This window comes from Phyllostomus discolor, chromosome 1, assembly GCF_004126475.2.
Source record: "Phyllostomus discolor isolate MPI-MPIP mPhyDis1 chromosome 1, mPhyDis1.pri.v3, whole genome shotgun sequence".
Taxonomy (NCBI): domain Eukaryota; kingdom Metazoa; phylum Chordata; class Mammalia; order Chiroptera; family Phyllostomidae; genus Phyllostomus; species Phyllostomus discolor.
This window is the reverse complement of record NC_040903.2, coordinates 167,087,590-167,101,508: the sequence shown is the minus strand read 5'-3', so window position 1 is coordinate 167,101,508 and position 13,919 is coordinate 167,087,590. Positions and strand designations below refer to the sequence as shown.

General features: G+C 35.6%; 1 protein-coding gene across 1 annotated transcript in view; it reads left to right on the top strand.

Annotated features, from left to right (window-relative positions):
* The first annotated feature begins 204 nt into the window (after positions 1–204).
* Positions 205–13,919, top strand: part of MNS1 (meiosis specific nuclear structural 1) — a 30,238-nt gene continuing 16,523 nt past the window's right edge. The window contains exons 1-3 of the mRNA XM_028507945.2: positions 205–322; positions 1,376–1,594; positions 6,440–6,567. Coding sequence (XP_028363746.1) covers positions 320–322; positions 1,376–1,594; positions 6,440–6,567 — 350 coding nt within the window. The 5' untranslated portion in view covers positions 205–319. The remainder of the gene's footprint in view (positions 323–1,375; positions 1,595–6,439; positions 6,568–13,919) is intronic.

Sequence of the window (13,919 nt, the reverse complement as noted above, 5' to 3'; positions counted from 1 at the left end):
CTTGAGCGCTCTAACAGGTTGCAAAGTGTTTGCATCCGGACCCAAGATCTGGACTTCCCACCTGTCTCCATTAGACCTATTGAGGTAGATACTCTGCCATCTTCTCAAGAAGCTCGCAGCCCATTGGACCTTGCTTGTCCAATGGGAGGCCGCACCTTGGTTAAGTCGTTGCCTGGAAACCACGTAAACACCAGATAGCACAGCTTGCTGTTGGTTGCACGTTTGCAGTAGGGGGTTGTGCCGCCCCCCCCCCCCACGCCCCCCGCCCCACGCCCGCACCCCACCTCGGAGCTACAGACGGGGATTTTCGTCCACCAATATGGTGAGCGTCTGGGGCAGGGGTTAGGGGGTTTGTGGGGGGCAGGTCTTGAAACTACTTGCCCATCTATTGAGTTGTAGTTCAGATCTAGCCTGCTTCCAAAGGTGGGGGGGGGGGGAGGAAGATTTTGAAATGCTCAACCTGAGAATTAGTTGGAAAGTTGCATTTGTTTTCAGAGGCCTCAGGTGCGATTACTTAAGGGCCACTCCGCCGTACCTGCCAGCTTTGCCTTTTTTCCGACACAATTAGACCTCCTGGTAAAAATCTTATTTACCAAATTTCAGGAACTTTAGGAAATTATGAAGAACCGCTGAACAAATGAATGAGTGGAAATTAAAATCCAGGAGAGAGCGAATGGGTAATTAGCAGTGGGTTGATCTATTAACCCTATATTAGGAAAACCTGATGGGCATTGGAGCAACATTTTACGGCCAAGCCGGGGGCCAAGGACAGCTACGGCGATGGCGCCTGGGGAAGGGGTGGACATGGATGCGGAGAGGAAGCATTCCCTGCGTAGTGGTAGAGGTGCATGTGTGTAGAGAGCTCAACTGCACTTTGAATTCTAGGACAGTTGTTTATTAGCTGAACAACCTTGTAAAGTTGCTTTTACTTTTGTTTCCTCATTTATAAGATGGGGAATAATAACAGATCCTCATTGGTATATCGATATATTTACCTTCCATCTTTACGCTTTGTTATGGTATATTTTCCTGAATTTGGGAAGGAAGCCAAAAGTCCTTCCTGAGTTTATTTATTACTGTTACCTATCCCTGTGTCATTTGTCTCTGGTGCTTACATAAATATATTTTTAAAAATTATTCGATTCCCAGCCAGGGTACATTCCTGGGTTGCAGGCCATATCCCCCAGCAACCGCACATTGATGTTTCTCTCTCTCTCTTACTCTCTCTCTCTCTCTCTCTCTCCCCCCCCTTCCTTCCCTCCCTAAAAATAAATAAATAAAATCTTTAAAAAAATAAAATAAAAAAATATTAAATTTTGGGACACCAAAACATGCATACTTGTTTTTGTTTGTTTGTTTGTTTTTGGCATTACAGGATTCCAAAAGAAGAATGAGCTTCAGTGAAAGGCACCAGAATTTAGTAGATAAAAACCTTAGCAAACAATTCCATGTTGAGTCACTAAAAAAGATAGGTAATCAAGTCAGGAGTCAAATGGTGCAGAATGAAAATGAAGCCCGTGCTGAGCACAAGAGATTCCTCAGATTATTACAAAATGAACAACATGAGTTAGATATGGAAGAGGCCATTCAAAAGGTAAGCTTTACTATTTATTCTTAACATTTTTTTCCCTTTATTTTTCTCCTTGGAAACAATGAAAGCTTAACTGCTTATACTGGAATTGAGTAGGTAACACCATCAGACAAAGGATACCTCACTGTAAGCCCAGTGTAGCAGTTAAGAGCTGGGGTTTGGAACTAGATTATGTCTTTGAATTCTATTACTGCTGTATATTAGTTGTGGAAACTTGGATGAGGTACTTTTACTTTTTATGCCTCTTTATCAAATGGGAATAATAAGAATACCTGCTCCATATGATTGTTCTAATACTAAATGAGTTAATACATGCAAAGCCCTTGAGATAGTGCCAGGAAGAGAGTTAGCACAGGTTTTATTTCATAAATATGAAATCTACAGTTACCAGTTTTATTCACATAAATACAATTCTGTTGCCTTCCATAAAATTTTGAAGACAGAAATGTAATACCTTTTGAATTTACTGAGATTAAATATGTGTATTATTAAAGTGGTAGAAAATGAACACTTATGTATTAGGTATAAATTTACTTGGTAATTTTTATTTTTGAAATACTGCCTTGAAGAATTCAAGTACAATTTATATGTATATAACTCCTAAAATATGGAGATAATTTTTCAGTGGAAATTTCTAAATATTTAAAGGGATAAGGAAGGTAGAAAAAGGGAAACCGATAAGCAATGAGTTCTTATAAATGTAAAAAAGGTGTCTGATACTTCAGTATCTTTTGCATTCCTGTTTTAAGTTTAACATTTTGTAGGATATTGTGGGAAGTGGCAAACCCAAGTTTTAAACGTAGTAGCCATTTCTCTGAGTTCCAAATTCCAGAAACTTAGACATGGTTTTTTAATCCTGAGCAGGATCCCTGGGTTTAGATTTTTTCATATTTTGCTTTAAAGGTAATCCTAGATACTCTGTCAACTATATTCTGCACACTTTAGCATACATCTTATAAAATAGATATTTTAAAATAATGCCACTGCCTCACACAGTAGAATTATTGATAACTTCTAGGTATCATTTAATACCTTTTCATAAGTGAATTTCTGTGATTGTGTCAGAAATCTACTTTTTCAAGTGGTTTCTTTTAATCAGGGTCTAAACAGGGTTCATACAGCATATTGGTTGTTACATCTGTTAGGTCCCTCTTCATCTAAGGCAGCCCCTTTCTCATCCTTAATTTTTTTAGCTTCATGTTTCTAGCTTATTAACTAGGCTGAGTTTATCTGTTTACTTCCTCATTGGTTTCTTTAGTTTGTTCCCTTATCTCTTATATTTCCTCTACATGGAAGTTAGCCTTAAAGGCTAAATGATTAGATTAGTATACAACTTTTTGGCAATTACTCCACAGATGATGCTCCCCTTGACATTGTATCACATCAGCAGGCACATGATGACTTTTAGTGCTGCTAATGCTGATCAGTGGTTGAGGGAGACAGCCTGGCTCCTCCATGGTAAAGGGGTCCATCAGACTTTCATCTGTAGTTCAACAATGAATCTTTTCCTTCATTAGGGGTTGCAAAACACTGATTTCTAATTTTGTTATTGCTTTCACATTTAGCTGAAATTCCTCCCTAAAGAACATTTTCCAAATCAGCTAGGGTTATTTGATACCCTAAAATACAGTTCTTACTGGAAAGAGAGAGAGTTAATTTTCAGAGTAAAAAAAATGGTGCCCTAGTCACTTCCAGTTGTATTTGCCTATGTTGTTGTCTTTTAAAAATTTTGTTTTCTTTAGTTTTTGATTTTCTCTCTTTAAAAATATCTTTACGGATTTATGAGTCTTTATAATGTCCCCATTTTCCTTGCTAGTTCAGTTTGTTCATTAGATTCCAACTCATGTTGTTGCATGAATTACTCCTTTTAATTGCTGAATGCTACAAATGAAGGCTACAATAAGTGAAATGAAAAATGCACAGGGAACCAATAGTGATGGAATGAAAGCTGGGTTTCACATCAATGGAGTGGATCGGAAGGAAGAAAAAAAACAATCAGAAAAGAATGAAGAAATAAGAATTCAAGAAAAATGAGGAGAGGCTTAGGAACCTCCAGGACATCTTTAAATGTTCCAACATCTGAATTATAGGAGTACCAGAAGGAGAAGAGGAAGAGCAACCAGTGGAAAACTTATTTAACAAATAATGAAGGAGAACTTCCCCATTCTGGCAAAGGTAATAGACTTTTGGGAAGTCCAGGAAGCTCAGAGTCCCAAAGAAGCTGGACCCAAGAAGGAACACACCAAAGCACATCATCATTACATTAGCCAAGGTAAAAATAAAGTAGAGAATCCTAGAAGCAGCAAGAGATAAAGAGACAGTCACCTACAAAGGAGTTCCCATCAGACTGTCAGCTGATTTCTCAAAAGAGACCTTACAGGCAAGAAGGGGCTGGAAAGAAGTATTCCAAGTCATGAAAGGCAAGGACCTACATCCCAGATTGCTCTATCCAGCAAAGCTTTCATTTAGAATGGAAGGGCAGATAAAGTGCTTCTCAGACAAGGTCAAGTTAAAGGAGTTCATCATCACCAAACCCTTATTGTATGAAACATTAAAGTGACTTATCTAAGAAAAAGAAGTAAACATGTATAGTAAAATAACAGCAAACTCACAATTATTAACAACCATACCTACAACAAAAACCAAAAGAAACTAAGCAAACAACTAGAACAGGAACAGAACCGCAGCAATGGAGATCACATGGAGGGTTAGTAACAGGGGAGTGGGAGGAGGAGAAAGGGGGAAAAGGTACAGAGAATAAGTAGCATAGATGGTAGGTAGAAAATAGAGGGAGGGCAAGAATAGTATGGGAAATGTAGAAGCTAAAGAACTTATGACACATGGACATGAACTAAAGGGGGACACGTGGGTGGGAGAGGGTGTGCAGGGTGGAGGGGAATGAAGAGGGGGTAATGGGACAACCGTAATAGCATAATCAATAAAATATATTTTTAAAAGAGACAGAAAATTCTAAAAGCAAGAGAGAAGGAGACAGTTACCTACAAAGGAGTTCCCATAAGGCTATCCACTGATTTCTCAAAAGAAACCTTACAGGCAAGAAGGGGCTGGAAAGAAGTATTCCAAGTCATGAAAGGCAAGGACCTACATCCCAGATTCCTCTATCCAGCCAAGCTTTCATTTAGAATGGAAGGGCAGATAAAGTGCTTCCCAGGTAAGGTCAAGTTAAAGGAGTTCATCATCACCAAGCCCTTATTATATGAAATGTTAAAGGGACTTATCCAAGAAAAAGAAGATCAAAAATATGAATGATGAAATGACAACAAACTCACAACTATCAACAAATGAACCTAACAGAAAATAAAACAACAAAAACAAATTAAGCAAACAACTAGAACAGGAACGGAATCAGAGAAATGGAGATCACACAGAAGGAGTTCAGTGGGGAGGGGGAAGGGAGAAATAGGGGGAAATGGTACAGGAAAGAAGAAGCATAATTAGTAGGCACAGGATCGATAGGGAGAAATAAAAAATGGTATAGAAAAAATAAATCTGTGAACACTTGGGTATAGGTTTTTAAATATGTTTTTATTTTTCTGGGATAAATGCTTAAGAGTACAGTTGTTGGATTGTATAGTAGTGGCCTATTAGCTTTATAACAAACTACCAAACTTCCAGAGTGGCTGTATCATATTACATCTCCACACAACAGTGTGAGTGAGTGATGGAGTTTCTCACTAGCATCGGTTTTGCCACTCTTTTTTTATTTTAGCCATTCTCATAGGGGAGTAGTGATATGTCATTGTAGTTTCAGCTTGCATGTCCTGGTGGCTCATGAAGCTGAACATCCATTCATGTGCTTATTTTTCCCTTGATGCAGAATTTAATCAAGCTTCTAGATCTCTACCATTTTACAGGAAGTACAAAAGGGAAACAAGTTAAACAATATCCTCAGGATGCAATGAGTGAAATTCAGAAATGGAACATTCTGTGGGAGATAGATTCTAATTCCCACAACAAATCAGTGACTCCAAAAGAAAAAGTGTATATATGGGGGATGACTGTTGCAGAATCAAAGAGACTTAAAAGAAATAATAACTAGATGCAATATGTGGGCCTTGTTTGGATTTTGACTAGAACAAACTAAAAAACAAGCATGTTTGAGACACTTGAGGAAACCTGAATGTGGATGAAATATTAAAGTTTACTAAGAGACATTTTAATGGCATAGTTGTTATATAGGAAGAAATTCTTACTAGATACAAATCAATACTCAATTATATACATAGTAATAACATTGCTAGGATTTGTTTTAAAATACACTAGAGTCCTGGTGGGGTGGCTCAGTTTATTGGAGTGTTCTCCTGTACAACCAAAGGTTGCAGGATCGATTCCCAGTCAGAGCATTCACCTAGGTTGCAGTTTCAGTCCCTGGTCAGGGCATGTACAGAAGGCAACCAGTCAATGTTTCTCTCTCACATCCATGTCTTCCCCCCCTCTCTCCAAAATCAATAAATATATCCTTGGGTGAGGATCAAAAATAGTCTTTTAAATAATAAAATCCTCTAGGAAAAGGAAAAAGTAAGAGTAGTATGGAAGAGTGGAGAAAAAAGGTTAACAAAAATACTGGTAGTCACTGAAGATGAGTTTTGGCTACCTGAGGGTGTATTTTAATATTTTTCTTACTATTGGTGATGTTTGAAATTTTCCATGATAAAATATTTGGAAAATTATTTATTTAAATAGTAGTTTGTATTTTACAGTAAAACTTAAGTAATAGATTGCTGTTCTGAAGGCACTTGCAGTTTTCTGATACAAACAAATTCAACCTTGATGAAAAAAATCTGATTCTGGAAGATAAATAACTAAAGTTATGTGTTTTTTATTCAGGCAGAAGAAAACAAAAGATTGAAGGAACTCCAGCGTGAACAAGAAGAAAAACTGGCTGTGGAACTGGCAAGGCTAAAACATGCCAGTCTGAAGGACGAAAAGATGAGGCAGCAAGTGAGAGAAAACAGGTACATTGGTTTCTATAAATTTCATTTGCTTAGTTTTTATCTTTAAACTTTTATGTAATGCTTAGTACCTGAGAGTGAAATTTCTGTTTATAATTATACGTAGTTAATTGTGCCTGGAAATACTTACTGCTTTATATCCTCTATATATTCATTTGAGAAAAGAAGTTGTATTCCTGGAAGTAAAGTGTTAATATTTAAGGTGAAAAAAATCAGTTCCCTTTGCTCTTTTCTCTAAACATTTTTAAAATGACCTCTTATGCCAAAAACATAGACTCACGGAAACCCACTCTTAAGAGAAACCTTAGGTGATGCCTCATTTAACTGTTGTGCTCCCATGTAAACTGCTCACAGTACTTCTGGAATGTGGCTGGTCAGTGGTGGTCAGCGCCTCTAGTGACTGTGATAGGAATTTTCTTTTTCATTCAGCCCTAACTTTGAATAATCTTTTTCCCCCTGTTGTCTCAAAATTTATTTCCCTGTAACTTCTACACATTTATCTCTGTTTTGCTATCAGATGGAAAAAAATTAGATGTTCTTTTGGACATCCTTTCATGTTTATGAATCCACTAAATGTTTTCTTCTGTAAGTTAAATATCCCTCATTCCTTTATTTGCTCACCATCCAGGTTCTCTTCTGTAGATCTAATGGAGACTATTGGTGTTCCTGAACAAAATATTGCCCCACAATTTCTTTCTTTGTATCATTGCACTCCCTCCTGGGTACTGCTTAGTACCCCTAATAGTGGGACTACTAACCATTGATCGAGAGTATGTTTTGTTAATATTGCCTAAGATTTAATTACTTTTTAGGGGCAGCCATGACACCCTTCTGATTGAAACTCAGGGTTAACTAAATGCCCAGCCTGTACTTGCAGGTATATAGGTGAATATACTGGAAATTTACTTGGATAATTGTTGCATTTTATCTCAGCAGGGTTTCTGTAGAATATGATATGGCCATGGATGAGTTTCAGGGGTTTTGAGTCTCATTAAATTATATTTATATGGCCCTGGCTGGTGTGGCTCAGTTGGCTGGAGTGTCATCCTATACACCAAAAGGTTGGGGGTTCCATTCTGGGTCAAGGCACATTCCTAGGTTTAGGGTTCCATCCCCTGCCAGGGTGCACATGGGAGGCAGCCACTCAATGTTCCTGCCTCACATCAGTGTTTTTCTCTCTCCCTTTCTCTCTTCTTCCCTCTCTACAATCAATAAACATTTTTTAAAAATCATGCATTTGGCAAATAAACCCATGTGTATTTTCGTATGTCCACAGCTTTTAGATTCTACAAGGGATTATTCCTGAAAAATGATTCAGAATTACTGCAGATGGTTAAAATGTCTTCATGTTGTTCTAGTCTCAAACTACCTTTTGGACCTTAACTCTCCAATCATTGCTAGCTATCACTCATTGTTTTATATTATCAGACATGTCTGTGTCTAATTCACTGATACAAGATTTAAATAGAAGAGCTTTCCAATTCTAGCAGTTGTAGACTAGGTGATGCAGATAAATTCTCTCTCTGAGAAGAAAGTATCTGGAGAAAGTGTAAAAGAACCAGGAGAGGAAAGAAGCCAGAATGGTGAGCTTGGAGCTTGTAATCTGCTGATTCCCAAAAACAGTGAGTTAAGTGAAGCAGAGCTTGGCCAATAAGCAGATGCCCAGGTGTTTGACATCATTCTACAAGTTTTGTGCTTCAGATTTGGGCACTGTAGTGTTTGTTTTCCTTCAATAATACAGAATTTAATTAAAATGTAATAGATTGAAATAGATAAAGAGATAAAGTGTTAGCAGGTTAGTGGAAACTATCCAGGATAAAGCACAGAGAGACAAAAGGATAGAAAAATACACTGGAGAACATAAAAGAGATAGGATGGAAAGTTCTAACAGGTACATACTTTTAGTCCTGGTGTGAAACATGAAAGAGGATGATGCAGGGTGATATTTGAAGAGGTTCCGGCCAAGAATTTCCAAAAATGATGAAAGGCATAAAGCCACAGGTTAAAATACAATAAATTAAAAACTAGACCTATATTCATAGTCAAACTTTTGAAATCCAACAGTAAAGAAAATCATAAAAATAGGAAAAATAGCCACACAAAAAAAGACTATTACCTTTAAAGGAGTAACACTAAAAACTATGACTGCATTTTCAACACCAAGAATGGAAACTAGAAGACAGATTTAAAGGACTGAAAGAAAATAATAGCCCACCTAAAATTCTGTACCTTGTGAAAATTTTCTTCAAATTTAAAACAAAAGTCATTCATTTGAGCACTCTTTCAAATAGTGTATGCTGTGTCTCAGCAATGCAAAACTGCTAAGAATATCTTATATTTGCGTAAGCCATGGTAAATTTTTGACTAACATGCAAAAATGGACCGATTTCCTGATGAGTGTGTTCACCAAATTGGCAAGTCTAAGGAAATGCCTGCTGTGGTACTCAAAGTCACCTATATTAAGAATAGGCTGTTTACATTTAAAATTAATTAATTTTCAAAACTCAGGATAGCCCTGGCTGGTGTAGTTCAGTGGATTAAGAACTGGCCTGCAAAACAAAGTGTTGTGGGTTCAATTACCAATCAGGGCACATGCCTGGGCTGTGGGCCAGGTCCCCAGTAGTGGGCACATGAGAGGCAACCACACATTGATGTTTCTCTTTCTCCCTCCCTTTCTCTAAAAATAAATAAATAAAATCTTACAAAGAAAATGAAAACTCAGGGTAAATTTTTTAAATCATTGAAATTTATTTTTAAAATAATTACATTCATAAGTCATGAGACTTTTGTTATTTGATTTTTGAACACATGATTTTTTTCTAAGAAAATATGTAAAATAACTTAATTTTATCACTGCCTTTAACTGGAGTTGGGAAACTCACTGCCCATTTTTAGAAATCTTATGTTAAGTATAGTACAAATTAATGAATAATTATAATTAATAGCACAATTACTATTTATACTTATTTATAATTATTAAAATTTATTCATTAGCTGTATAATTACAATTTATAATTAAATTATAATCACTTATACAATTTATAATTATTGCATTATTAGCACCTACATGTTTAGTACATAGTAAACAAATGTATTTATGAACATGCAAAATCAGTACTTCATCTATAATTTGTATTTAACTTCAGCAAAAGCAAGCTCAAAGAGACAGAGATAGTATTTCCTTGTTAAATATATAACCTGTTCATTGCTGATGGCAGTACAATTGTATTCCAGACTCATAATCAAGATATTAATTGGTGGGACTGCAAACTGGTGTAGCCACTAGTATGGAAATTTCCTCAGAAAACTAAAAATGGAACTGCCTTTTGACCCAGCAATTACGCTGCTGGGATTATGTCCTAAGAACAGTGAAACACCAATCCCTAAGAGCCTATGTACCTCAATGTTCATAGCAGCACAATATACAATAGCCAGTAAATAGCCAGTGCTGAAAGCAACCTAAGTGCCCGTCAGTAAGTGAATGGATCAAAAGTCCATGGTACATTTACACTATGGAATACTGCACAACAGAAAGAAAGAAGGAGCTCCTACCCTTTTAGTCAGCACGGATGGAACTAGAGAGCATTATGCTAAGTGAAATAAGCTAGGCAGTGAGGGACAAATACCATATGATCTCCCTTTTAACTGGAACCTACAACAAACAAGCATGCAAAATATAACCAGAGACATTGAAATTAAGAACAATGTGACAGTAACCAGAGGGGAAGTGGGAGGGGATAATGGGGGGAAAGAGGGAAGGGTTTTCAGGAACAACTATAAAGGACACATGGATAAAACCAAGGGGGGATGGAATCAGGGGAGGGAGGTGGGGATGGCTGGGGTGGGGATGTGTCGTGGGGGGTAAATGCAGACAACTGTACTTGAACAACAATAAAATAATTTTAAAAAATAAAATGCAGGTTTTCTAAGACCAAAAAAAGGTATTAATTATGAATATTAAGTATGCAATATGGATAAAAAATAACATTTTCAGGTATTTCCTTAAGGTAGAGGAATCAAAATGATCCCAACATTAATTTCAGAGCTTCAGTAAGGTAAACAAATAGTAAATCTAGATACTTTGAATATGTAAATCATTTATTATATCTTTTGGGGTTTAATATATATAAAGATTTAAAATATAAATTATAACAAAAGTGAGATAGGAAATAAATATTGTATGTGGAATTAAAGTGGTCAAGAATTTTTTTTCTAAATAAAATTTCACCTTTTAAAAAAAAGGACGGGGGGCTGGAAGGCTGGAATAAAATTTGAAGGACTTAAACAAAAGAAAAACTCAGAACTATAAAAATTCTAAAAAGTTACAGTTGACATATACTATTATATTAGTTTCAGGTGTACAGCATAGTGATTAGACATTTATATATCTTATGAAGTGATCATCCTGGTAAGTCTAGTATCCATCTGTCACCCTACATGTTATTATAATATTATTGATTATATTTTCTATGCTGTACTTTATATCCCTGTGAATGTTTATAACTAGCAGTTCGTATTTCTTAAGCCCTTCACCTTTTCCACCTATCTCCCTAGTGCCCCTCCCATCTGGCAACTATCAGTTTGTTCTCTGTATCTGAGTTTGTTTCTATTTTGTTAATTTATATTTTGTTTTGTAGATTCCACATATAAGTGAAATCATATGGTATAGTCTTTCTCTGTCTGACCTTTGTGGCCTAGTGATACATCATTGTATATGTGTACTACATGTTCTCCATCCATTTGTTTATCAATGGACTATTAGGTTGCTTTCATACCTTAACTATTGCATACAATGCTGAAATGAACACAGGAGTGCATATATCTTTTCAAACTAATATTTTGGATCTGTTTGGATAAATTCCTAAGGTGGAATTGCTGGGTCATATGGTAGTTCTATTTTTAACTTTTTGAGGAACCTCCATATTGTTTTCCACAGTGGCTGCACCAATTTATAATCCTGCCAACAGCACATAGGGTGCCCCTTTCTGCACATTCTCGCCAACAGTTGTTTGTTGATTTATCAATGAGAGCCATTCTGATAGGTGTGTGGTGATTTCACTGTAGTTTTAATTTGCATTTCCCTGATGATTAGTGATGTTGAGCATCTTTTTATATGTCTGTTGGCCATCTGTATGTCTTCTTTAGGGAAATGTCAATTCAGGTTCTATGCCCATTTTTAAATCAGATTATTTGTGACTTTTTTAAATATTAAGTTATATGAGTTCCTTAAATATTTTGGATTTTAACTGCTTATTGGATGTAAATTGGATGTATCATTGGTGAATATAATCTCCCATTCAGTAAATTGTCTTTTTATTTTGTTGATGGTTCTCTTTGCTGTGTAAAAACGTAGGCAGTGTCTCATTTGTTTATTTTTTCTTTTGTTTCCTTTACCCAAGGAGACATATCCAAAAAAATATTGCTATATTGCTGAGAGTGATATTAAAAACTTTACTGCCTATATTTTCTTCAAGGAATTTTATAGGTTTGGGTCTTACATTTAATTCTTTAAGCCATTTTGAGTTTATTCTTCTCTATGGTGTAAGAAAGTAATCCAGTTTCATTTTTTTCACATATATCTTTCCAGTTTTCAGCACTATATATTGAAGAGCCTCTCTTTATCCCATTGAATATTCTTGCCTCCTAGTCATAAATTAGTTCACCACATAGACATGGGTTTATTTTCAGGGCTCTCTATTCTGTTCCACTGATCTATGCATCTGTTTTTAAGCCAGTACCATGCTATTTTGATTACTATAGCCTTGTAGTATAGTTTGATTTTGAATAGCTTAATACCTCCAACATTGTTCTTCTTTCTCAATATTGCTTTAGCTGTCCAGTGTTTTTTACAGTTTTATATACATTTCAGAATTCATTTATTCTAGTTCTGTGGAAAATGCCATTGGTATTTTGATAGACATTGCACTGAATCTGTAGATTACTTCAGGTAGTATAGACATGTTAGTGACATTAATTCTTCCTATCTGTGAGCATAGTATATCTTTCCACTTATTTGTTCATTTTCTTTCTTCAGTGTCTTATAGTTTCTTGAGTACAGATAACTTACCTCCTTGGGTAAATTTACTCCTAGATATTTTTTCTTTTTTATACAATTGAAATGGGATTATTTTCTAAATTTTTCATTCTAATTGTTTGTTACTGGCATATAAAAATGCAACCAATTTCTAAATATTAATTTTGTATCCTGCTTTACTGAACTTATTAGTTCTAAAAGTTGTTCTTTTTTGATGGAATCTTCATGATTCTCTATAGTATCATGTTATCTGCAAATAATTATAGTTTTACTTCTTCCTTTCCAATTTTGATGCCTTCTATTTCACTTCTTGTCTGATTGCTGTGACTGAGACATCTAAAACTATGTTGAATAAAAATGGTAAAAGTGGATATCCTTGTCTCTGACATTAAAGAAAAAGATTTAACTTTTCACTGTTGAGTATGATGTTGTCTGTGGGTTTAATATACATGGCCTCTATTGTGTTGAGGTATGTTTGCTCTATCTCCACTTTGCTGAGTTTATTTTTTAAATCATAATGCATATTGGATTTTATCAAGTGCTTTTTCTCCATCTGTTGATATTATTATATGATTTTTATCTTCATTTTATTTATATAATGTATCAGGGTAATAATTGATTTGCAGATATTGAACCAACCTCACAATGCAGGGATAAGTCCCACTTGATCATCATGTATGACCTTTTAAATGTATTGGAGAATTCTGTTTGCAATCATTTTGTTAAGGTTTTTCACATCTGTGTTCATCGGGGATATTGGTCTATAATTTTCTTATTTGGTAATGCCTTTGGTTTTGAATCAGGGCAATTCTGGCCTTATAAAATGAGTTTGGGAGCCTTCTCTCCTTTCAAATTTTTGGAATAGTTTCAGAAAGGATAGATGTTAGATCTTCTTTGAATGTTTGGTCAAATTCACCTGTGAAGCTATCTAATCTAGGACTTTTGTTTGTAGGGAGTTTTTTGATTACTGATTTGATTTCATTTGTAGTTATATGTCTATTCAGATTTTCTATTCCTTCCTGATTTCAGTCTTGAAAGATTGCATGTTTTTAGAATTTATCCATTTCTTCCAGGTTGTCCAATTTGTTGGCATATAATTGTTCATAGTATTTTCTTATAACCATTTATATTTCTGTGGTGTCAGTTGTCACTTTTCCTCTTTCATTTTTGACTTTATTTATTTGGGCCCTATTTTTTAAAGCATGAAAAATGGGGCCCAAGTCTGACTAAAGGCTTATCAATTTTGCATATCCTTTCAAAGAACCAGCTCTTCATTTCATTGATCTTTTCTATTGTTTTTTTAGGCTCTATTTTGCTTATT